The following is a 26641-nucleotide window of genomic DNA, read 5'->3' as shown; positions in this document are numbered from 1 at the left end:
AAAGATTTACCTTTTGTCTATGTGTACTCAGAAGTAATTTCATCAGCATTCACAAAGAAAGACGCTTTGGTAAATATTCAGATTTTGACTGTAATATTACATCCAATGTCATTATTTCAGTTTTAATTTTATCAGTACTGTTATTTCCGTGCAAACAATCTTCTTCCAGTGTCCTTGAAGATTATATTTCGAGCCAATGCCAATGAAATGCTCACTTTAGAAAGTACAAATGAAGCATGAGACTTGTGACCCAAACATGTAAGGGTCTCTGTTGTTCGATGTTTCAAAGACAAGTGGAGGTCCAAGACAGAGAGGATGAATCTCCGTTAACCTTTTCAGGTCCCTGGTGAAAGCCAGAATCTGACTGATCATCACCACAGGGAGTCCAACAGTATCACATATGGAATATCTTTGACTATCTCACCTCTCTCGTCAGTCATGTAACATGACGCTTCACCCTGCCTATATGCTCAGACAAGCTCTCTGATCTGCTGCTCATGCAAATTTTCCTCACTTTTACAAACTGATGAAGCACATGATTGAGCTAAAGCTGCATATTTTTGAGTCTGAGCCAGCCGACTTCAACATTACATGCACGCATTCGTATTGACCTCATGTTCAGGTCAGGATCGATAGTTTGACTGATTGTGGAAACGCAGGTATGTTGGCAACGGGCAGGTTATGGGTATACAATTGAGTATGAAAGACATTGGCCCTCAAGAAACTAATTGATCGGACCTTTAAAGATCAATGATCCACTCAACTAAGTGAGTGAGGAGAGAAAAAAATATCAAGGAAAGTGAGCTACTCCCGTGGCCTTATGGCACATAAATGCAACAGTAATCAAGCCAACAGTGTTTTTAATTTCTACTTACTTCTAGTTACGACTCCTTGGACATGATGCCATAAATCATCATCCACTTTAATACTTTTGTCCTATCCAAGCTCTCTTGCAGTCGTGCTATGCTTGCAGCATATGGAACATTAGATGTTTGTAATTTGAACCCAGCCTCACTTTGGATAACCACATCAGTACATTCCTTATGCGGGTCATACAATTCCAGTCCAGCACTTTTACTTAACGTGTGTAAGATACAGTCTTTTCAGCGTCATCAAAATGGAAACCAGGGCTGAAACATTAACCAAATGTAAAGTCACATTATGATGTGAAAAGTTGTGTTTTTCTAAATTCATTAACTTCCCTCTACTACTCCACTTTGAAAATATATATATAGACAATGCTTTTCCACATGGGCATAGCCTGAATCGCACAGCATGAACCCGAACAGCATGAGTGACAATAGTTAATCCCGATGAAACACAGTATCAATCAACAATTCGGGACTATTTGGGATTTAAAGCAACAGCACAGTCAGGTATATCTTGGTCAACCGAGATGAGTTTGTGGTACGATCGTGTTGCAGTGTAGACTACCAATGAAATGACCTGCATGTGCTTAGTTTGAGCCGAGAAGGCTCCGGTAGCCCGATGAGCAATACATATGACGATGAATGCACAGCTATCCAGCACATATGAGAACGGTGATGTGTGTGCCGAGTTTAGAGAACGCTGAAGGATTTTAATTGCTCTGTGACAAGCATGAATTCTTTATTTTTTTGGGGATTTTTCCTCAAATCAGTTGACACTAAAATACATATTTGACACAATGAACAGACACCATGGAAACATTTAAAATGTTCCCTTCATTCGCTCATCATTCAAGCACAATAGACTCCGTTACAATGCAGTAAGCTCATGTTTGCATTCACAACACAGCAGACGTCAAGATGTCGAGAACGAAGCACAAGAATACTAATTTGAAAGTCTACAGAGTGTATTGTGATTACATAACAATGGGGTAGAAGATAATTTGATTCTTTTTTGTCTTTGGAAGGTATGCTGTACTTGTAATTGTTTCCTTTTGTTGTATTTGTCTTTTAACTGTCGTTCATTATGCGCAGAAGAGAGTGAGCGAACAGAGAAACGACAGCCTCTTCAGAGCCGAGGCATGTAAATACTGATTGTGGTTGGCCAGAAAGTGTGCCGAACACCAAGACAAAAATGAGAACAGGATGACACCATCGATGCCAAGAAAAGATTACAAAATGTTTAAATAATAAATAAAGTTTTTTTGTAAACCAGCAATGTGCAATTCAGTTTAATATTCTGAGTAAAGTGCTAAAAATGGGCCAGTTTTGAGTGCAGACAAACAATTTCAAAGGCACGAAGAAGAGATGCAATACAGAGGACCAAGGTAATTAAAAAAAAAACGGTTTGGTGTAATTATGGTATTGAAGAAAATGGTTGGAAATGAAATGGTGAGGTGAATATAGTACCAATGCAATCCTGACCTTGCTTTTATGGAGCGGGGTCAAAGGTAAACCGTTTGCTGCTATATTGACAACGCAAGGATTCCTATGAAAACATACAGCACGCTGATTGGGGCCAGCACTCAAGGTTCTAGCATGAATGTCAAAAGTGATCTCATAAAGACTCTTGGATCATGATGGTGTACGGCCCCCGGTCCCCATTAAAGCCCTCAAGGTTCACTCGCTGATTAACAGAGAACAGCAACACAAACTAATCTTCAGCAGATCATTACTAACAAGTTATTGGATGGGTTGCAGTCTGAGGAATAAAGGCTGAAAAGAAAAAAAAAGAAAAAGGACTGGAGCAAATCCTGGGGTTGGATTGTATATATAGTAACTTTCATTTCTCATGGTAGGTCTTAGCAAGATATATATATATTCCACATGTAATCTTACAAGTCACGCTCTACTAGTCATCTGGTAGTTGGCTCGTGCCTTTGTACATGATAATGACCTAAAGTAAAAGCAGAGCATGTACAAGCTGAGACCCTGTCCATCTTTTCACCTGCTCAGTCTGAAACTAGGTTGGAAAGACACGACTGGATATAGAAAAATGCAGACACTCTGTACACTGCAGTTTCTTTTAACTTGTACACGAGGAAACCTGAACTGTTTCCAGGCCACCTGAAACACAACGTTGTTCTCCATGTGAGGTGTGGCCCGGTTGAATTGCTGTTTAGAAAAGATAAAGCAGTTGTGCTACTGACCAGAGTACCAAAGTCATTTTAATGACAAAGAGTAATTTCTCTATGTCATTAAATTAATTAATTTCCTCAACCAGGTACTGTTTATTTGATCAATGACTGAATGAGACCTTCACATCCCTGAACATGGGATGGCGTTGTTTTTTACTTTGCGGGACCTCGAGTCTTCACAACTCTTTCCTTTAAAACACATACATGTGTTTTACCACATTAGAGCAATTGCAAAACAGATGTGAATGTTTCGACCCGCAAAGGTCAGCAGAGCTATTTTTTACGGCTTATAAGATTTAGCACGGTATGCTTTAGAAAAAAAAAAAAAAAAAACACTGACCCCTCACAATACCAAGCTCTTGACCCTCCACTCAAGATGAGGTGTTTTTCTGTTACCAGGCTAATTGGAGCATCATCTCTCTGAGACAAGCTCTCTCTGAACAAACCCCATTTTCCTCAGGGATACTTCCAAGGAATCTGCATCAGGGCGCAAAGTCGACCTCTCTTACTTAACCTGTTACAGTCTGTTGTCTGTTCATTCTCTTCACTTTTTTTTTTTTTTTGGTGACTGATTGAATTCTGAGCACACAACCGTGAAACAGATAAAATGTCTTCAGATATTTTATCTGATGGCACAGCAGCTCCCTCTGGAAAGGCCTAAGTGGCCTTGTTGTGCATTTATTATGCATTTATCCTAAACTGTTTATTTATGCAGGTACTTGCGGTCCTCTGGTGTGAGCTAAATCTTTAATAGCATGTCCCGATTATGTGCAAAAAAAAGAAAGAAAGGAAAAACACAAAATCGACCAAAAGCTTTTTCATCAGATTTCTCATCTAAAGTTTTGACAAATGTGGGAAGAAAACAGATCACATAAAGAAAAACAAAAATATTTTGTGTTCTAGTTGGCAGGCAAGCCTGCAAATGTCCCTAATATGCTACTGTCGGTGAACAAATGGTTTTTAATGACACACAAATATGAAAGCTGTTTTGACAGATAAAATTACAGAGGAAAAATAGTTTGTTGCGACTCTGTCAGTCAAAAAAAAATAAAAAAAATTATAAAATGATATCAAGAAAGTGTAACAACGGCTGAACACTGCCACACTATGCACTCCAGTCAATATATGATATAATATAGTGTGCAAAATTGTATTTTGGAGGGGATTGGAGGTTAAAAACATATTCAATGTGAATTTCTCAACTTCATCGATCGGTCCATCTGTACAACCTGCCTACAACCAACCAGAACACCACGAGTAAGGAAAGTTTTTAAAGGCACAAATTGTAAGACTTCTGACCTAATCAATACTTTAAAACAAGGATGTCAAACAGAAGGCCCATTTGTCCAAAAATCGGCCTGCAAGAGGCTCCGATCTGGCCAGCCAGACCACCAAGCAAATGGTAAAAACATTCAGACCGGAGCTGAGATATCGGTGATGCTGCCATGAAAGACAGAAACTAGGATTGTTCTAAAAAACATGCATAATACGACAGATATACAAAAATCTCAGGACGTTTCATTGTATTTTGCACCAGAAGGTTTCAATAAGATTGGCTTTATGTTGAAGATATAGACATTTTCATCTCACCACAACAAACACAAGCTTTAAATTTTACATTTAAAGGTTATTCTGGCTCTATTTTACCGGTCCGGCCCACTCAAAGCGACATCGGGCTGCATGTGGCCGCTGAACTAATATGTGTTTGACACCTCTGGTCTAATATCAGGATTCTGAGTGAACTCATCAAAAGCGGTCATACTTTATTAAACATAATCAAGTTTTAAAGTCGCGGTAGCACGTTCAAGAAAAGACAAGAAATAGACTGAACTGAAGTTTGAGAAGAAATTGTGTTTCAAGGTGAAAAAAGTTGAGCAAATTATAAATAGGAGAATTTCCATCAAACACATTTACCCTTGGAGATGTGACTGTGACAAATTCTAAGTAGGTGAAAGTCTTACATCTTGTACTGTGTCTTTGCTATTACAGCCACAATAAGTCATGTGTTTCCTTTTCAACAACTCTTCTCTTTTGATCCTTGTGTCATATTAGTGTCCGTGAGCTGGGAGGTATTGAGAAATGGTAAAATACCGAGTAATCCAAAGGTATCAAGAAGTTAAATATTAAGCGATACGCTTGGCCCGAATCGATATGTCATAATATTCTCACATATTGTCAGCTAATGTAGTGCAACGTTTTTAAAACCCTCACAAGGAGACCGACAGTACAAAAACAAAAAAGTACCACCAATATGTGATTTATTTCCCAACAGCAAACATCTGAAATTCTCATGTGCAATGCAACGTAACAAAACCAGTTGAATTCATCAAAAGTAAATTAACCTACAACATAAAACACTCAAAGAGATAAATCCAATTATCCATTCAAAAACACGATATTGCCATCGTGTCTATTTTGTCTTGCGCTTCTACTGAAAGTCTACGTCCCATTTCTTTGAACCTTCGTCACACTACAAGATCCCCCGCAATTCAAATGATCTCCTTTATTTACTGACTGAGAATATGCGTCCGTATAACCTTTAGTAGTGTCTTTAAACCATCCTTTGTAAGCAGAAGTCTGCAGATGGAAAGTCTGCTCCTCATCCTATGAAGCCACAGCTGACAGCAACATGAGCATAAACTCGGGGTTGTAACACTGAGTGGTTTCTTGAATAAGTAGTTCCATTATTTGTTGAATCATTTTGTCCTCTGACCAAAAAGACTCATTAACAGCACATCGTGCTCCTTTCCGAGTTCTCAAAACAGCTCAAATTGAGTTAAAAGTCATATCTCATGTAAGTTTTTCATTTATTCCATTGCTGTTCTTTTTAAATAATATTTGTTGTGTTTGTGTCACTACTGCTTCTTTTATCCCTGGAGTGTTAAAATCGTTGGAGCTTGAAGTGCTACCTCTGGTTTCCATTTGATTACAAAGGCAACAATGACTTGCACAGCAGTGGGCAATGGCTACATTTAAGTAATACAGCTTTTATTCCAGTGAAAAGACCACACTGCTAAGAGGTTACTATTACGTTAGTAATCAAGAGGGCATGTCAAGCATTTTCGTGCCACGTTGTTTTTTTTTTTTGTTTTGTTAGTTTTTTTCTTTCTGGTATTGTGGACCATTTTTTCTTTTTTTCTCTCAGAAGCTACAATATGTCTTTAGAAATGTGCATGAGCGTGGTTTGTCAAGGACACAAGTTCAAAGGTGGTAAAACGTTATTGTCTAGCAATGTCGCCAACATTAAATTAGTTTGTTGGTGTTGGTGAGCTCACCATGCAACATGAAAGACAAACTGTTCAATTCTTAATGTCTTGCTGTTCTGCTTCTAGCCGAAGAGACACAGAGGTCTGACAGGCCAACCGTGTTGCCATGGAGGCAGCCATTTTGTTTAATTATTTATTTTTATGATGTTCTGGTTTTGCTGTACTGAGCCGGTCAGGTTGACGAAGGGCAACCACAAGGCACCGTCCTGCCTCAAATACCAGGACCATTACAGTTCACCTCCAAAACAGATAAGTAGAACAAATTGCCTCTCACCCAAGTAATGGTTCATAATTATTTGCTCAGATAGGGAGAGTTCGGGGTGAAGCAAAACAAGGCCCTGGATGGCTTCCCCGTATCCGTGGCAAGTGGACCATTGATCTGTCTAGATGCAATCTCACTGCATACAGGTGAGGGCAACGATGCAGTAACCTGTTTCAGTGTGCCTCGTTTTAGATCAAACTCTGAGAAACTTTTATACAGAGTTTCAAATAAATAAGGATCACCTGCAGTGTTCCTTATCATTTATTTTTTTTTCATCCTCTGAATGGTGCGAGAAACAGAGTCGATCTGGGACTTTCCGTCCTTATGAGGGAGCTTCAGGGACATATTCCCAGAGGGCGTGTGTGAGACACTGCTTAAGGCACTTTAAAGTTTCTGTGGGCAGCTATGCTTACCACCTGCACTCTTCTCTTTGCCCCGTTCTCCTGCTTTCACTTTCTTCTCAGAGCTTACTTCCAGGACCACAGTGACCGAGCCAGAAAAACAGTGCCACTTCACAGTTGGCTGAAAAGTAACTGATGAAGAACCTGTCAGTCACCGGGCCCGTCAACACCACTAAAACAGTCCCTCGACCAGAGAGCTGCACACAAACATGGCTGTGGTTCAAATGAGTGTACTTGTTTGACTTTGAGTGGTTGAACCTAATATAGCAAGGGGAAGGTTTACACCATCTGCATTTTCTTTCACCCTATAACTGTGGTACTTGGGGGCAAGCTATCAGTATACTATATTTTTGAATACAATTTATTTGAAAAATATATAGAATTATCAACATTGTATAAAACTTTTGAGTTTGAGAACCACTGCCCTGAAAGAATCATTCAGTCACCCAAAAGATGCCGTATTGCATCATTTTAGGTTCCGTAAATTCTACCAAAGCCATTTACAAAAAGCCTGGAGAAACTTGGAGATTCTGTTCTGATACTCTGACCGCTCACGCGGAACCCCGCGCTCATTCTGCTTTCAATCAAACATGAAATTATAGAGCAGTAATCACAACAATACCCTGATAGTGTTGAAAGACTCACAACCAGTAACCAACACAATAGCTGCATGATGTCAATATTATTATTTTTTTTAAATTGAAGGGCTATTTGGTGTTATATGTGTAAACTTACTTCGCTTGCATGCTTGGCTGATAAATAAATTAAATGCAAATTGAAGTAATGTATCGTGAGGAGGTATCTATGCTTGTCACATAATTGTTTTTTTTTCATCTGCTCCAAACAGAGGGTATTTCATTCACAGTGATGACATGACAAAACAATGAGGCTGGTGTCAAATTATAAATAGAGAGGCATGATATTTAATGATTTTAAGAAGAAACTTGATGAATTGTACCAGAAGTCTAAACCTTTCCCTCAAAAAAACCCCCAACTTAGTAATATCCATGTAGTAATCTTAGTGCAGTGCATTCATACTTTAGAGTACATGCTGGACAATAATTGTATTCATGCTGTAATAGCTCTGAATACAATGAATCTGCCCCTCTTGCGCCTTTCATGTCATCCACAGCAGCAGATAGCAATACAATAACACTGGTGTGAAATTAAAAGCACTATATATTGGGAGCCTTCCATTCTGTCAGTGTTCGAGAACCACAAAAAGGTACCCTGACATAATACGGACAAAATTAATTATAATTGGTCGGCTTTCACAAAAAAGCGGGATGGAGAGGGCTCTCTATCCATACTGTATGGCTTAATAACATTCCCTGTACGCCAATTAAAAGCATTCAGTAGATCAAGGTGTGAAACACAAATGCTGCATTAGATGACCGAGTTAATTGGGGCACAAACAGTTGGTTCCTCAATGGTCTTGCAGGGCGACTGCTGTGCTGGAAGGGCTCGTTTTAACTCCAAGCAGTGAAACGAGGATGCAGGATAAGAACATTAGCTTCTGTAAGCTAGAGCCAAGCTCCCGCTACATTTTTTCCCTATTTATCGCCAATCCTATAATGCTCAGGCTGGCTAAGGAAATCCAGATGACTCCCTGAGTTGGCAGATGACAGACAGCCTGAGGGCCACTCCATTACAAACAAACAAATCAACTGCTCCAGCAAACAGCGTCCTCCTAGATATATCCTCCTGCCAGTCAGCTCCCAGCCCCGACTCATGCCTCTCTTATTCTGTGTGTGAGAGCGAGAAATCAATGTGTAATCATATTCACACTTTCTTTGGCAGGAGACATTGGGGGGCAGACGTGGAATTGAGACGACCGAAAGGGCACACATTCAAAGGTTTCTTCTTTTTTTTTTTTTTCCCTCTCTTGTCATCTTTGTTTCGTCTCTTCCTCTGCTCTTCAATTCAAAACCTCTCCAGTACACGACAGAGGTGATTCATTTTCAGTCAGCTTGATTGGCTGTCGCTGAGGACATGTTTGGCGCTGAGGTTTTGGCACAGTTTTATTAAAAGGATGTCTATTCCACATGCTTTTCCTCCTTCCACGGTCACAGCTGCATGTCACTTCCTGGTAAGCAGCTGGTGAACGGATTACAAAAAAAAAAAAAAAGAAGTTATCTTACCAGTTACTGCAAATACAAAGACGTCACTTTAATTTGTCTCCATCGGTTGGGGCTGTTTTGAAAATATGCACTTCGCCGTACAAACAAAGTGCGGCAGTTGCACTTCCGCTGGAGCCACGAATGGTAAATGGAGGGCAATGCTCTAGAAACTTGATGCAAGAGTTCAAGGAAACAGTAACAAAGCTGCTTTTCAACAGAGCCAATTGCTTTGGATATTGCTGTTGCTCATGCAAACAGTTGAACAATAAGAGCAGCTTTTCTTTTCGTGTGATTTAAAACACTATCCATTGCTGAAGCTTGGACAGTCATGAAGCTATTTTGCTGGGGTTTTTTTTACTTTCTTTCTCTGGATGACGTTGCTTCTCTGCTGTGCTGAATACTGGCCTCATGTCTCCACAGTGACATCTCTGCTCTGCCGTGTGTTGACCTTACTCCCAACAACATGTGCTCAACACAAGAAGCAGGAGGGAACCTCAAATTACAAAGGTTTTGCAAATTTCAACCAAAAATAGCAGCAACTGTACCATTGCAGCATCTCAATATAAATTAAATTATATATATCTATACATAACAGTAGGGTGGCCTAATAAAGGCAACGCAACTACAATTGCAACAACCCAACAGCCAAAGCCACAACACAACGTCCATTGGAATGACAGTGTTTACCAACATTGACCAATATTGCTGATTTTTGAAAACATAAAACGCCATTAATCATTAAACTCTCCCATCATCAAAACAGTCCGTCAGAAAATATTGTCCCCCAGAAACAAAGCCTGTTGTTCTGCTGTTCCGCTGTGGGTTAACTTCCATTTTTGCCTTTGCTATTATGTCGTGGCTTTTGTTGTATCGTTGACCCTTCTGGGCCACCGTATAATGACCTCATGGGAGAAGCAGAGAGCAAAGCTGGTGACGGCCACGGACGTCATGATAGTCACTAAACGTAACTCATCGTGCTGCAGAATTCAACGACAGGAAACCTTTCAGTCGATGAAAAGACGACGACCAGTTCCAGTAGCGTCGCCACAATGGTAATTTGTTTGACCTCTCACAACGGTATCATCATCAAGGTACAAATATAAGATCGAAACAAGTCTCCTTTCACGGCTTCATGACTCTGCCTTGATCCAGCCAACCTCCCATTCATCCGCTTGCATTTGCAGAATTCTAACCGTCGGCATGCTCTCACAGGAAAAACACTGTCCATTTATAAGCTTCAAAGTTGAACATCTTGCCACGCATGAGTTCGGTACGGGAGAAAAACGGCTTTCGCGATTCCACAGATCACAGCCATTAAGTATTCATCCCTTATTTCCATCCTTTTTAAAAAGCGCCAGTGAAATGTGTGGAGACAGCAGCTCGCCCGGCTCAATTATTCAAAACACGCCAACTGCATTGTGGCTAACTGAGGGCTTGAACATGATTATGCACATATATTTCCTTTGTACTCACCGCTGCCTACCTTCCATCATGATCAGCTCAGTATTCTTTTCTTTTTTTAAATAGATTTATTTACTTCTTTTTTTTCCCCTTACTGGCGCATGATTGCATGAATGTTAATTGCGCGTGTTACAGGGTTGCCGAGAAGGCTGCTTGTCCTCTTTAAATGTATCGAGGAATATTATATCCATTTTTTTAAGGTAATCCATTTGGTCTTGGGGATTTCGCATCCTTGAACCTAATATAATCATTTTACATGGGCAGATAAATCTTTTTTTTTTTTTTTTTTTTTAATGTTCTGGAGTAATCCTTGTTTTTGAACTGGGTGAATCTTGTTTTTTTGTTTAACATATTTAACAGTTTATAATCCCAAACTAATTAAGCAAGTGAAGATATGATCTCATAAATTAAAAAAAAACCAAACAAACAGAAAATAAAAGTTAGTATGAACATGGAAAATAAAGAATGAGATAGATTCACTTAATGGAAGTATCCAAATTGGAAATGAATTCTTGTTCTAAATCCTGCATGCAAATAAATGCAGACATATCTCGATAGAATCTGCAGTTGAACATGTTGAAAAGAAAAACTTTTCTTATGGTAATGATGACAATGATTTTCATACAAAGATACTTTCGCTTTTATGTCGAACTATAGAGAGCCTCTCTTACGAGATCCAGCATGAAGTGATGGTGGTTTGACATCACACCGGCCTTTTTCCAGCTTCTCTTACAGGAAGTCTGTGTTCAGCAGTAATAGAATAGAATGGAATGGAAGGGAATAGAATAGAATAGAATAGAATAGAATAGAATAGAATACTATATTAATCCCAGAGGGAAGTTCTTGAATAATTACTTGCTATTTGTATTTTCTGACAGTTGTCAGTTGAGTGGCTCCAATTCGTACAAAAACCCAAACAGTTCAAAAGTATTATATATATATATATATATATTTATATATGTATGACAGATAAATCATAACAATTGCCATCTACTTTAATAAAAAACTGGTGTAAGCTCATCAGAACAGCAGTGTGAGTGCAACATAGGCAGTTTCTCTTTAAAACGTATCGCCTCTTCTGCGGTATCTGAGTGAACACACCAATAAGCCAGCACACATCATCTGCCTTCATTTACAACATAAAGTAGATGTACATAACCGGCATCAATCACCTCTGCAGTCCACACGCACTAACTCCTTTCTCAGTATATCTCACTTTTCCAATTTCATTCAGTGCTCCACCCATCTGGTCTCAGACTTGTAGCTCATGATAGAGAGAGAGAGAAAAAAAAAAAACACATTTAAGGAAATAAATAGACCCTTCTGTCTCCCTCCATTTCACCATCACCTCAGGAGATAAGATGAGAGAAACTGTTTTCTCATCTTCCCAGGTATGAAAATGAATGATGCTGCAGGATACGGAAGATTTGAAAGCAGGGGCCTACAAGACGCGCCAGAGTACTGGCTCAGTAAAGCATACCCAGCATTTTACCCGAGGAAACCTTAGAAAAAGTCAAAACTATATTTTGCTTTGCCGACACAACTTCATTCAAAATCATCAGGGGAAAATGCTTCTCGGGCTTGTTTTGCGGGACATTTATGCAATTGCAGAATAAAGTGAGAATGTTTAATGTAACCCAGCAGTATACTGTAAGTACCCCAAATAGATGTTAACATGACAGACAATGAGATCAATGAATTATTTCAATGGATGATGCCTTGCTCGCACAGCATTTTATGAGCAGAGCAAATCTACGAAGTGAGAAGTGGGAGCTTGAGAAAGTTGTTGAAAAATGAAATTCCCCTACAATGGGAGAACGTGATACCTTCGGTCTTACCTTCCTCCCAACCCTGGGGACTTCCAGCCCTCTTCTCGTTTTTCTCGCTCCGTTCCCCCCGAAGGTCTCCGGCGGCTACTATGCTCCACGTGAACTCCGGGGCGCCCTCCGCCTGATGGTCACATGTCCTGCTGTTGCCTGCGCACTGGTGACCTACAGAAAGGAGTGGTGTTTATGTATGAGAAAATATGCACTAGATAATATTCACAACAGCAGAATTATTATTTTTTTTAATAATCACATAAGCAATGTGAGGAAAGAAATATTTTCATCCTTGTTTTTGTTAAACTATTAAGCATGTATAACCATTTGATTTAAAATGTTGAAACCGTGTCTCATGCTTGTCTTTATAGATTTATACAATTCTAGTTGATTCACATTGTTTGGCCTTGAGTCGAGTCGAGTGGGCTTTTCATTAAAAACAAGTCTCTGGGTAAGAATAAGGAAGCTTCCATAAGAACTGCACTCCAACAATTCCACATCTATGCCTCTGTTATTCAACGAGGATGGATCTTGTATGAACTGGATTGGCGGAGCTGTGCACATTTCGCTCAGTTTTATTCCATAAAACAGCTGTTACGACTTTGGCTCATAGAAAAAAAAATGCTATATAATGTTCTTTTTATAATTTTTCACTGAATCAGCATCCAAATTCAAATCCCTAAGTGTCTTGTCCAGACACGTCCGGGAGAGATGGGGGATTGAACCTGCAACCTAATTAACACACACTGCCATATTGACTGAATAAGTGTTACAACCTCAAATGGTAAAATCGTAAATGGACTTTACTTATATAGCACTTTACATCATTAATCACGTTCACCCATTCATACACACACATTCACACACCAATGGAGACGGCGGCCATGCAAGGCGCTGTCACTCCAATGGGAGCAATTCGGGACTGTCCTCTGTCTCCTGCATTCAAACAGACAGATTTCATGTTGGTAAACATCTTCCAGGACATATGACCAAGTCCAGTTGACCAAATTCAATTTCTTTGATAAAATCGTGCATGTTGTTCCTGGAATCTGTAGGAGCCTCTCACACAATTTGGCTATACAACCTATCATGACTTCAGAGACCACTGAGGGGCATCACTTTGGAACTGGAGACTTTAAGCAAAGCTCGGATCATATAATGAGTGATCAGAAAATTAAAGGATATTGCTCTGGCTAAAAAGGCCTGTGTCAGTTATTTGGGGAATCAAGACAATTTGACGTACAACAACAAACAGAAAAACTCTAGGCGCACGTATGTTTATTTAAAAGTTGCATCCAGGCCAAACCTAGCCCAATTATAAAATGACAGTTAAAAATTGAACGCTGAAACCTATTTTACTCAAATCTTATTAATCCAAACCCTCTGAGAAGGAAAACTTGTGGCACCAGCAAAGTGTTTGTACGAGTCACAGATGATTAGAATATAAATCAGTTTGAAACACCTTGTTTGGGCTGATTAGCAAATGGAACTTATAATTACATGTGCCACCAGGGGGAAAGGATGGGTTCACTTTAATTGATTTAATGTCGGTACATTATGTTTGTTGTAGTTTTGATTGAAAGGCCACAATTTAAACGCCGCTGCGTCGCATCAGACGGCCGGTACGTGAAGCAGCAGTGAAGTGAGTTTACTCCAGCAATTGATCGCAACACAGTGATGCTGACGTCAAATTACAAGAACTCAGTGGCGCGTGAACGAGGGCGTTGCAGCCGTGTTAATGAGACGTTGCTGCCGGTCAGTCTGTTAAAGTGTTTTTCCATTCTGCCGGCGAAATTCCACAAAATAATACTGTGATACATCGCATCCATTTTTTTTTTCCGAACATGCGTTTGACTTCAAATATATTGATGGAAATATCAGAAGTGAGGATATCGACCCAATATGCGGGCACAGAAAGCTGCAATTAGGTAAATTGCAACAAACTGCAATCCGGGATAAAAAAAAACTAAATAAGAAGAGAAAATACCCCAAAAGAAAATACAAATAAAGAATACTGCAGCTTTCATGTTTGTGTTTTTGAGGTTTTAATGTGTTGACCCCTACGGGCCACCATATTCTATCCGCTCTGTAAACACACCAACAGATCCCACCCCCCCCCCCCACCCCCCCACCCCCAAAAAAAATTTTTTTTTTAAAAGTAATTTAACCCTCAAGGCAAAAGGAAATGCAAATAACCAAGACTATTTATTTCAACACTTAACATTGACATTCTCGCATGCCTTGGAAAGTTCAAATTAGTTGTGTTTGCAAGCTTTCTTGCTTGAAATTGCCAGATGAAAACCAAACAAAAGTAATTTGAACTGAACTGAGCTGTGGGACGTTTCTATCTAAATTAACAGAGCGGTGCCGTTTTAACCCTTTCCTGTGCAGAGTTGAAAATGTCACCAACATTAGTTGGATGCCCTCGTTGTGGTCTGGGAAAAGGTCCCGTTTCGTTTTGCCCGAGCTCAAAGACACCCGAAGCCTTTCACTAACACCGATTTTAGGAGAACACTCACTTCTTAAGTTTATGAACGTTTTTCTTTTCAAAATTAGACTTCTCGCTGCACTGTCGTGGCATGTCACTTAGGGTTGCTGCATTTGATCTCATGCGTGAGGTTTGCTTATAAACTAACACATTTACGATACAAGATGACGTCTGAAGTCTGAGTCAGTGCGGACGTTCGGTGTGAAGAAACTGCAAGCATTCCACATTTAAACTTTGTAACCCGGGCAGTCACGGTCAGTAAACGAGCAGTTCCTTTACAAACACGTTGTCGTAAACACAGTCTGCCTCAATGCGTAGCGCTGGATTTTGATGGAGCAGCATGGAATCAAAAAAAAAAAAAAAAAAAATGTGAATAAGAAGAGGCTCGCGATGAGGGAAGCATCTCCATATGGCGGAAAAGAACACGTACCTTTACATGAGAAAAAAGGCCATTTCACACACAGAAAACAACACGGCCCATAACAAACATGCCACAGGCATTGGGGGAGAATCAACAGCCTTCCATCTGTCTTTGTTGATTGGGCATTGTGGACATAAACACAGTTTGTTTGTTTGGCTGCCACTCTGGGAGACACTGGGCGTCTGACTAAGCTGCATCATCGTCTGCACCCAAGTCAGCTGCTCTAAATGGACGGAGAGAATTATTAGACACATGGTCAAAGGTCACTGTTCCATTCCAGTTAGAGAGGCGGTGTGATTTCTGGATCTCGTTCTTTGTTTAATCGAGCCTTAACTTGAAATTGACTTGTGATCACTGACGACTGTTTCGGAGGTGTTCCTATGCTCTTGCAGTGGTTTTACTGCTAAAGAAGACACTGTAGCTGCTTGGTGACTCGTGCATTTATCTCGAATAGCATCAACATCCAACTGTCACTGGGAGTGGATTTAGAGACATTGGGGATTTGTTAAAAATTCATAAAGTTAGGACTTCTTGTTCAACACCTTCCAGATACTAGTTTGTGAACTTGTAGTTAGTTGTACTTGTTTGGCAACCATCCAGTCATCTTCTTTTTCACTTAAATCCTGTTCAGGGTACGCTGGAGCCCATCCCAGTTAACAATGGGCGAGGTGCCGGAGACGCGCCGGACAGGTTGTCAGTCCATCACCGGGCAAACACCCAGAGACAAGCAACCACACCTCGGGGCAATTCAGGGACTGCAATTAACCCCGCATGCTTGTTTTTGGACTGTGGGAGAAAACCAGAGTAGCTGGAGGAAACCTAAATACACGCACACAGACATTTACCTGGCTGTAACGAAGCGTACCCAATCAACACTTCAATTCAATTCAACTTTATTTAAATTGTACAATTGTAGCACTTTCACAGAGAGAAACCCAAATATTTCAAGCATCTGTTACGATTAGGTGCAGTGTTATTTAGCTGAAAGAGCCCACTGAGCTCAGGAAATAAAATTTTTAGAATGTATATACTGTACACGCTTCGCAACAAGGCTGAGGCGTGTTTTATTTCAAAAGGTAAATATTAATTTAAAAAAAAACATTAAAGCATCAATTGCAAAAAAGTTCAAGATCAATACCAGGATTATTTTTATATCTCAGACACCAAAGATGTAAGATAAGATCTTCAGTATATTGAGCTCAATTGCATAAATTGTGAAACATATGCAGAATTAGATGTTAGATCTATATATGTAGTATTTTACAAGAGAAACCGGCATGCTATCTAAAGTAGACATATTAGTTCTGGTTTAATAATTTAGGATTTCTCAACAAGCAATGTATTATTTGTACTCTGTATTTAAGTTTGAATGTTCCTTTTGGGAAACGTGGTTGTTGTATTTGCAGTCTCCTTGCTGTTGATTCAAATACTTTCTTAAATATTTGAATTTTATCATCTAACTTATATGAAGAGAGTTAAACGTAATTGCTTGAGATAGTGGATTGAATGCTTAAAAAGGAGCTTTAAGCTAATGAGGTGGCATTCAGGCTACATTAGGCTGCTCAGGAACGACTTGGCTGTTCACTTGAGGAAGCAGCTGCCTTCAGAGGAATCATAGCGGCAGTGGTTCTCAGCCACTTAGTGCCAGGAATGGTAATGGTTTACATAGTTAAAACTGTTCATTGGGGAGGAAAAAAAAATAAAAAATCACCAGTGGGGACCTTAAGGGCTGATGAGATGTGGAGAAACAAGGTTCAAGGTTGCAGTGAAAGCTCATTTCCCTTTCTCCGATAAATGTCGTGGCAGAGTGGAGTGATTCTGGTGCGTCGAGCCGTACAGAGCTTCGGAGTCACACAGAGCTGAGTTCAGCACAGTTCGTCAGACTCATATACATGCAAAGAAGCACATTCACTTTCAATTCAAGTTTGCATTGATTGGGCTATTCACCAGAGTTCGACACAGTGGTTATCTGTGACTGCAGGCCTGCAAAGTCTGCTTGGACGAAAAAAATTGACAGGTTAGTAAATAGAGCTGGACTTTGCTTTGCGGTGCTTTTTTGCAGTATGTTTAAAAAAATAAAATAAAATAATAATGATTTAATACAAAACCTCAAGTAATTTAACACAGCGATAGACTTTACTTATCAGGACTGAGGTGTGGATTTTTGTAGGCAAATGGGAGGAAATCATAGACTTCAAAAGACATGACAAATACTATATATTCAAAGAGAGGACAGACTAAGGCCCTGTCCACATAGACTTCAAAAGACATGACTATTACTATATATTCAAAGAGAGGACAGACTAAGGCCCTGTCCACAGGAGCCAAAATGATCACTCTAAAAAAGTTTCTCATCCAGACAGCACCATAAAAATGACTCAAAATGATGTAGTACATATGCCAGGCCAATAGGTGGCGCTGTAACTTTGTCACAGAAATACATGAAGAATAGAGACGAAGACACGGAGCATTTAAAATTCTTCGTATTCGAGAAATCCAACACCTTGCCTTATTAAACCAAACAGCATCAGGAGCTTCTGCAGCACAGTCTTGAGTAGGTAGTCCGCCATTGTTGCTGTTATGTGATGTCGTGTAGAGGGTGGGGAGATGATATTTCAGCAAATGTGGGTCTCACCCATCCGCACGTCAAAGTCGGGGCGGATTTTTCAACCTTGTCCTGAGCTTTGGCTTGCATTTCTATCTTTTCCAGCTCTTTCATCGCAGTCCATCAGGTGGTTTTTGGCCTTCAGCCTCTTTTTCTCCTTTCAGCTCGAGTCCATCTCATGGCAACTTTGGGTATCCTGTCATTGGACATGACCAAGCCATCGCAGCCTGGCAATCCTTAATGTCAACAGCATCCTGGTTTTCTAAATCTTCAATTCCAATTGCATAGAAGCAATTTCTCAGCTGAATGGTGAATTCTCTTTTAACATCAGGTAAACAAAGTATGTCGACATCAACTGCTTTGCACTGCTGTATTGCTTGTCATTTTCACCTGCCCTTGGCTATTAACGGGTGGCGGTCGCTGCCAACGTCTGTCCCATGGTGGGCTTTGACATCCAGATGAGGTCTCTGCCGTTTATTGTTGAAGATGACATCGATTAATCTGATTGACAATTTAAAAAAAAAAAAAGAAGAAGAAAATACTGATGCTAATCTACTAAATATATAGTATGTTTGTTTGAGCACACAATATTCAGTTTCACAAACTCATTCTGGGTCATTGTCACAAACTGAAAAATATGTTTCATTTTCTGGAAAAGTACAAATGAATGAAAGAGTTGCACACATCTCTTGTCTGTAAATCTTTGCAAAGTAGTTACTTACTGAAGGTCTGGAGCCTCCACACTGAAACACTCCCACTTATCCACAGGCACAAAATAGACACAAACCATTGTAAGAGGAGACAAAGGGAAAAATAGAGTCGCTTACACATAGTATTAATAGTACCATTTTTTAGTTTTAAGCGATAGTTTCCTTTTAAGGTCTCTGTGAGATTTTGTAAAATGACAAGTCTTTTCAAATAACACACACTTCTAAGTCTATAATTGCTTGTTCACACAATGTAAGGCCACAGGATAAAATTAATCAAAGGGGAATAATGTTACAAAATGTTAAAAAATAAAACATTTCTTGAATGCGTTTCCCTTCTGATGAGAGCATAAAATAAACTTTTAGTTAAAGGGTTTTTTTTCCCCATGCATGTTAGCTCATTAAGACTCAGAATAGAAGCATTTTGTGAAATTCATCTCAAAAACAAGGTAACAACTGAAAAGGCGGTTGTCAGTGCAATGGGGCCAGGCCAGAGTGTATACATTGTTCCATATATATATATATAGCTCAAATATGTAAGTTATTCATGCACATATGTTTGTACACTCAGAATACCGGCATTTTTTCCATTGTTGCCACCGATAGAGTCCATACCAGCCGCAGCTTTCACCTCAACACTATTGTGTCAAAAACACGAGGAAAGAGTGCAATAGTGGCGAAATATACCAGGCGGGTTCTTCGAACAAATAAAAAATTTTAAATAGTAAAACCCTCAAGGAGGCCATTCTAAACTACTGACAACAGTGTCCAGAAGATGTGTCGACATAATTCTTGGGCTAACATTTGTTTGATATGTTGGGTTTCTCTCCGTTAAAAGCACCTAGAAATGACTGTGTTGTATGTGGTGCTATATAAATAAAGTTGAATTGAATAAACACAATCTGAGGTAGGAAACTAAGGACCTCAAAGTTTGTAATTTTTTTGTAAATGAAGTTTTCCCTGACTTATTTGCCCAAAGAAAAAGAAAAGTTCAGTAACTTCTGTCTTTAAAAAAAAAAAAAAATCATTTGTTTCCCCCCCCCCCACATATTAAAGACCATTAAGAATCGGGCACTCTAAACAAAGTTCAACTGTGAAAGAGCGCCGTTCACGAATGCCAGACCGAACGCGCTCACAATAACGACCGTCGGGGCAGAAATACGGTACGTTCAGTTCACGTTCGCCCAAAAATATGAACGCTCAGCGACCTCGTTCAGGCACAACGCTGCCAACCTTCATGAGTGCAGAAGCTCACTTGGCGAACTGTCAAGCGACTCACTCCTGCCATCGCTGCCAAATGAGTGTTGTTTGATGAGTGATATGATTCATCCACGGGAGGCCTGATTAGGATCCGTCGTGCAATGTCGCCCACCTCCTGCATGTGCACAGTGACTCAGAGCGGATGGCCGCCGAACTGGCCGGTTCCAATGGTTCTTTCATTCATGGTTACGCTTGGATTATTTTCACACACAAACCAGATCACGCTCATGCCACTCTGAATTTGCTATCAAATCTGACTATTTATTTACTATTTTTTATTTATTTATTTTTCGATTGACCATTAACATTACTTTGAACTGAAATCAGGTGCTCCCTGCAAAACTAAAATATCTGAGAGGAGCTGTCTTCTTTCCCTATTGCAAATGAAGAAAACAATTATATTTCTATGGAAAATATTCAAATGCCCACATTGTGGTATACATGTTAGACGCATGAAGAGCAACGATAGCTTTATTATCGTAGTGTCGTCAGAACTGTGTGGATCAGTCCAGTGACTGGTTGACTCATTCCGTTCAGCTGAAGTTTCAGTGAACTTGAAAAACGATGCTCTCTAATCCAGATGTTAGCACTTTTTGAAAGAGTTAGAAACGGATCCCATCAGCAACAAAGCAGGAGATACACGAGGCACATGCAGGCGGGTTTGTGGTTTGCAGCAGTGGTGGCATTACAGTGACGTAACTTCACGATACCATATTTCAAAAGACGGTGACCGTGGGCGGAGATCGATGTGTGTGTCTCCCGTGTTAGCCATGGGTTGGAGACTTGGAGATTTCAGTTCTAAGATGAATTGTCTGTGTATTGCCATGTCATGAGGATGTAGTGCAATTAAAGCTTGAAAAGAGACCACACTGAGGCATCCTTCAACATGTTTGACGAACCGGATCATTTTCTTTTCCATGTTGTACATGTCTGTCGCTCTGCGTGAGGCAGGATAGCTCGCTATATTTTGTGCTAAATAGATTTGATAGGTGTTTACAGATATATATATTGCATAAGGGTTATTGTCAGGAAAGCTATGAAAATGGCTTCAAGAATTGTGATATATTCTAGTAAACAGGAACGAGATATAAAGTGACTTGTAATCCAATATTACAGCCCTTTTCTGGAATGAAATCAGCACTCAATCAAATGAGCTCGTGTGTGCTTTCGCAGAGATATTGTTTCCAAGGGTTTCATTTCTTCATTTTTTTTTTTTTCTGATTCCGTCTCTCTATTAAATCTATCTCATCTGAAGGTAATTCCATCAGTCCTGGCCTGTAACACGGCACATTACGACTGCCTGGAGAAAAAAACATTACTGATTAGAATCACGTCGTCATTGTTTCAGAGGATCTGTGACTCACACAGTGATTTTTGTGGGTCAGAAAGGGCTCCAAGAACAACGATTACTGATGAAAGGGAATCTGATAGGCAGCCTCTGAAAACCAACACCCCAGAGATTGTGGTTAAAAGTCAGAACACAATAAGAACAGAGTTACTGTTTGAGGTTTGCAAACGTAAGTCTGATTTAAAATACGATAAATCTGTGCAGTTCTTTATGGCCAATTATCACATCCTCCAAGACACTCCTTTTTCTTTTTTTTAATCAAGAATAAAGATTAGAAAGATTTGAAGAAAACCACAACATAAACCATGAAAAAATAAAGTTACAGCAGCTCGATCATAGTTATCAAATTTGCCAGACTACTAGAAATCACATCACAATGAGAGGCACATCTGTTGAAAAAATGTGTCATGCAGAGGAAAAGAACCGCATAAAAGTTGTACTGGTGTATAAGTCACATTTGTTTTCGCGCGCGAACTTAACTGCACCGTCAATAAGCCTCATCCAGCAGCTGCTGTTCAGGAACCATCTGTGAATTCATTCCTCCAGCTCATCGTGCTTTTAGATCATTGCCAGCCAAACATGGTGGTAATGGAGATTTTTTCTGAGTCACTGTAGCAGCATTATGTCCCATATACATAGACGGAAGCCACTAATTGATATAAGTTTGCTAAAATTCACTTGAAAGACTCTCAGATCACGAGAAACAAAATCTCTGGTATGGCGAAACAAAGATTTAACTCTTTGGTGGGAAATGTCAGGCATCACGTGGGGCAAATACCATACCGACAGTGAGGCATGGCGGTGGCAGCATCATGCTGTAGGATATGCTTTGAGTGGCAGGAACTGGGATACTAGTCAGGACAGAGGGAAAAATGAATGCAGCAATGTAGAGAACCAGCAATGGGACGACCTGAAGATTTGAATCCGATTGAACATCTCTGAAGAGATCTGAGAGTGTCTGTGCACCGACGCCTTCAATCCGTCCTGATGGAGCTTGGGAGGTGCTGCAAAGAGGAATGGATCAAACCACCCAAACATAGGCACACCAAGCTTGTGGCATCGCATTTAAAAAGATAGGAGGGTGTAATTAGTGCGAAAGATGCAGCAACAAATTATTGATCAAAGGCTGTGAATACTTATGTAAATGTGTAAGTTTCCCCCCAAAAATTATATATTTTGGGGGAAACTTATTCATTTTCAGAAAGTCGGGTTTTCAGTGGCTCCGGGCAACATTGTTTGGTATAACGGACAACCAAAATGCAACACAAGCTCTCCGTTTTCACTTAATAAATCTGAAAGGGCCTAACTTAACCCAACAGGGTGACTCCCCCTGCTATCACTAATCATAAAGGAACCAACTCAGAACCCCAACGGCAGTGTACCATATAGATGGTTTGTTTCTAGGTTGCTTCTCTCGCTCTGCAGCTCATTGCAATTAGTTGGAGCTTCTTTATTGTGATTGATGTCATTAAAGTTAATATGTTTGTTGTGTTTCAGTTAATAAACACACTTAAATTGGAGTTGAATTGGTTCAGTAATTACCTGTATGACAAAGAGCTGTGACAATGTGAAATGAGGTACTGATTTCTAAAGAGATTGAATCCGCGGACCCACTTTGGTCCTGCTTATACGGCATGTACTCAACCACACAATCATACCTCCACTGCAAGGCTCCATTTTCTTAGTCCCTGCTGGCCTCTATCTCATTTATCATGTGAACGTTATACAATCGACAGAATTACTCATTCCGCATGCCAAATTACATTATATTGTATTTAACTGGGTTTTTTTCTCCCCGCCAATCTCCTGAAAGCACAACTTCTAACAGAAATCCAGGTATAATCATCAACAACCATCATGATTTAAAGCATTTATTTCCTTATCTCACAATGGCAGCTGTTTACTTCCAAGATATTTTTTAAAAATAGAGAAAATTTATCCAAGAGGTTAATTCATTCTTCCAGAAAAAGACTTGACCACCTTGTATAATTGAACTTTTTGATGTTACGCAAATGATACCGCCTCCGTTAGGCCGAGTCTGGGCCTTTCGTTTACACGTAAACGGAACTAGTTTCACGTAAACGTAAAACTCTGCCCAAAGTGGAGATTTGGAAAAAGTCTGCATGGATGCTGTTAAAGCACTGCTTGTTTTTGTGTTTGTGAAAACCATTCTGGCTTATTTGCATTTACAGTCACAAATGCTCGCAGAAGCTTTATGTTTCTATTGGTTTGCCATGATCAGAGCAGCTCCTAACAGGGTTTATTGTGTGGGTTTGTGTCAATTAAATCTTTTTCTTTGATTATCTGGTGTGAACAATGTTATTTTTAAATACCTGGCTCTGTGTAAATGTGGCCTCAGTCTAATCTCGCAATTAACTTTTTTGGGGGGGGAGTATTCTGATGCCGGCTTGTAAGCCCTCACACCTTTCGCACATAAAAAGTGTGCTAATTAATAACAAACCTGCAAGAAGTATCAGATTCACAATCTTTCAGCCACACCTGGCAGGGACTATAAAGAGATTACTTTTTCTTTTCTATTATGCCCCACCAGAGGACACAATTGAGGCGGATTGAAAACCTACATTTGAAAAAAGATATGTGTCGTGGTTGCGTGCGTCTTTGCAGGCGGCGGATTACTGGTTGGGCATTTTGCTCGACTGACTTTTCTCATACTGCGCCAACACCCGTTGATGCTTATTCATTAACTTATCCTTTACAATGGTTTCTTTCTTCTGTGTTTCATCTTGGCCCATGGCTCGGTGTCCTCTCCTTTTTCCTCTTGTGGATATAAAAAATACAATCCAGTGGTTCTGGAGTTCAGGAGCTGTTTTACGAGTTGAAGAAATGTTGTAAAAGATTTGTCACCTTGAGGTTGATTTACTGAGGGGACTTGGGAGAGCTTAAAGGAGCCCCGAGTTTAGTTTTCATTACGGCAGTGTTTTCTGCGTTTTTATAGCATTAAAAGGTTCTTTTACCCTTTCAGTGACTTACGGATACCGCTCTATCACAGTGCTGCTGGTAGGTACAAAGTTAAAGTGAATAAAATGTAAAATGTATTTATAGAGCAAAGTCCCTGTTAGAACTATTTTCCTGGAAATAATATTCATATTGTTTGGACGTGCTGTAACATCTTATTTGTTGTGATCAACTAAAATGCCACAACCAATTGAAGAAACATCAATCTGAGTTGATAGTGTGTTGATGAAGTCACGACAGAGAATTCTGTCAATTCTCTCATGCGCACAACTGCGGCTGTTGTTCACATGACCAATAGCAGCGGTTGAGAAAAGTTGTGTTTTCCTCTGTCGATACCTTGGGAGCCATTTTCAAAAAGTTGTTTTTCCTGGGGCTACGTGCACTGTTGTCGTGTAGATGGACACCAAAATCAGTTTCCGATTTCAATTGAAAGCAGCGTCATGTAAATGGGGCCTAAATTCAAAAGTCTGCGGTTTTCCTTGACTTGAGAAACACAAATTGTGATCAAATCGGTGCAGGCAAAGCATCATCATCTCCTGTTGAATCTTGTGATCTTTAAACAGATTGCAACCTGATGTGACACACTTCTGTAAAGGACATTACTTTTACAGCATATATTTATATTCTTTATTTATCTTATTTATTTTTATAAAGGTAAACAAGCACAGATGCTTTTATGGAAAGTTAACTAAGAGGTTCAAACCTCTTAGTTAGTCATACATTCCCATTTTCCACTTTTCATCTGGTGATGACCAGGTTAGCAAGGGTTCTGATTGGTTAATGAGAACATCAGGACACTTCAACCGAAACCCCATCCGTCACCAGTGTTGCCACAGTTACTACGATTACTGATCACTAGTTACTCCTTAAAAAAGTGAATTAGTTACTTTACTGATTTGGCTAAATAAAGCGGCTTTACAGAGAAGAAACGCGCCTTCCGTTCCAACGTCCTGCGGGTCGCTACAATAGCAACGCACAGAAGTTACTTTAATCTGATTACCGGTTTGGAAATACAAACACTTTAGATTACTGGTTAATGAAAAAAAGTGGCCATATGAGAGTAACGCGTTACTAATTTAGGCGGTACCGGCATCACTGTTAATCTGTGGTGCACTAAATGGCAGAAGGTCGCTCAAACAGGCAGCCATCACTCTCCATAAATGAACGAGCCATTTCTCAGAAGAGAGTAGTTTTGTGATTACAGGTGTAAAACAATCCGATGTTGGATTTGCACAGCAGCTCAAATTACATCACACAAAGGGTGTCACTTCTGTGGATCTGGAGGAAAACCTGTGTTGACAAATGTCTTTATGGAGCCCTTTGAGTGGGATGATGAATATGTTTGTTTCTTGATTACAGCAAGATTCTGTCTGACTGAATTTATCTAAGTATCCATTTTAGTTTTCAAAGTAAGTTAATTCCTTCTCGAGGGATCTGGAGTTTTCTGTCAGACAAATATGCGAGTGGAGAATTATTTTTGATGATGTAAAACATACAACTCACCCCCAAATAGGATTTAATTGATTATTCCTGATGATGGATTTTCCTAAGGCAAAATACATGAATACCCTTTACTTTAAAATATTGTCACATATTAAATTAATGTGGGTTTTTTTTTGTTTTGTTGTCCAGAAGAGCCTTGTGCTTCCCATTGTTTTAAGTTCTCCATCAGATTTACTTTAATCTAATGATAAGTCTGTTGGTTCAAAATCTTCACCCAAACAAAAACATGCCACTAATCTTAATCTGCTTTTAAAACATTGTGATAAAAAAAAAAAAAAAAAAAAAAAAAGAAGTCAAGCACAAATGCGCACACAAGCCAACACATCATGCAATTAAAATAGAAAACGATGCACTGTTATGGTAACTACTCGCACGGCTCGCTGATGAATACAGTACAAGTGCGATGTACCATGATGTATCTATAGTCCAAAGTTCAACCTAACAGTAATTTAGAGGCGGCTGTGTTTGCCAATATTTCTCAGCAAGAAATACGGGACGACCCCTGAGGCATTACGGCTGGTTGGTATCTGATTTGGCAGAGGAAGCATGTTCAGTGGAGTTAATCTGCACAAAGAGTAGAACAGATTGAAGGGGGGGAGGGAGGAACAAAGACCTCCCAGCTCATGAGCTATTTTTTTTTTTGTTTTAGCTTATCTGGCAAAAGTATATCTTTACCTGTAACTTCATCAAGGTATCATATGAGCCACCTGTTTGATATTTTATGAGAAAAATTTTTTATTGTAAAATTGTTGAAGTAAATTACTTTTCTTATTTACTCAATGGCTTTACACTGATGCGCTCCCTTTGGTCCGTCCATACTGGGGGTTTGTCAAAGGTCACAAGCATTCACAATTACTTCCTGTGCCTCTTGTAAAAAGGATCGTCATGTTAAAAAGTTAATCACATTTACCTCCATGCTCTCACTTTCAGTCAGCATGT

General features: G+C 39.7%; 1 protein-coding gene across 1 annotated transcript in view; it reads right to left on the bottom strand.

Moving 5' to 3' along the window:
- The window catches only part of alk (ALK receptor tyrosine kinase), a gene marked incomplete at both ends in the record, with an annotated part of 444001 nt that overhangs the window by 247623 nt on the left and 169737 nt on the right, over positions 1 to 26641 (bottom strand). Inside the window, one exon of the mRNA XM_080479669.1 lies at positions 12401 to 12565. Coding sequence (XP_080335795.1) covers positions 12401 to 12565 — 165 coding nt within the window. The remainder of the gene's footprint in view (positions 1 to 12400; positions 12566 to 26641) is intronic.

This window comes from Lipophrys pholis, assembly GCF_963383615.2.
Source record: "Lipophrys pholis genome assembly, chromosome: 14".
Lineage (NCBI taxonomy): Eukaryota > Metazoa > Chordata > Actinopteri > Blenniiformes > Blenniidae > Lipophrys > Lipophrys pholis.
This window is presented reverse-complemented; position numbering and strand designations above follow the sequence as displayed.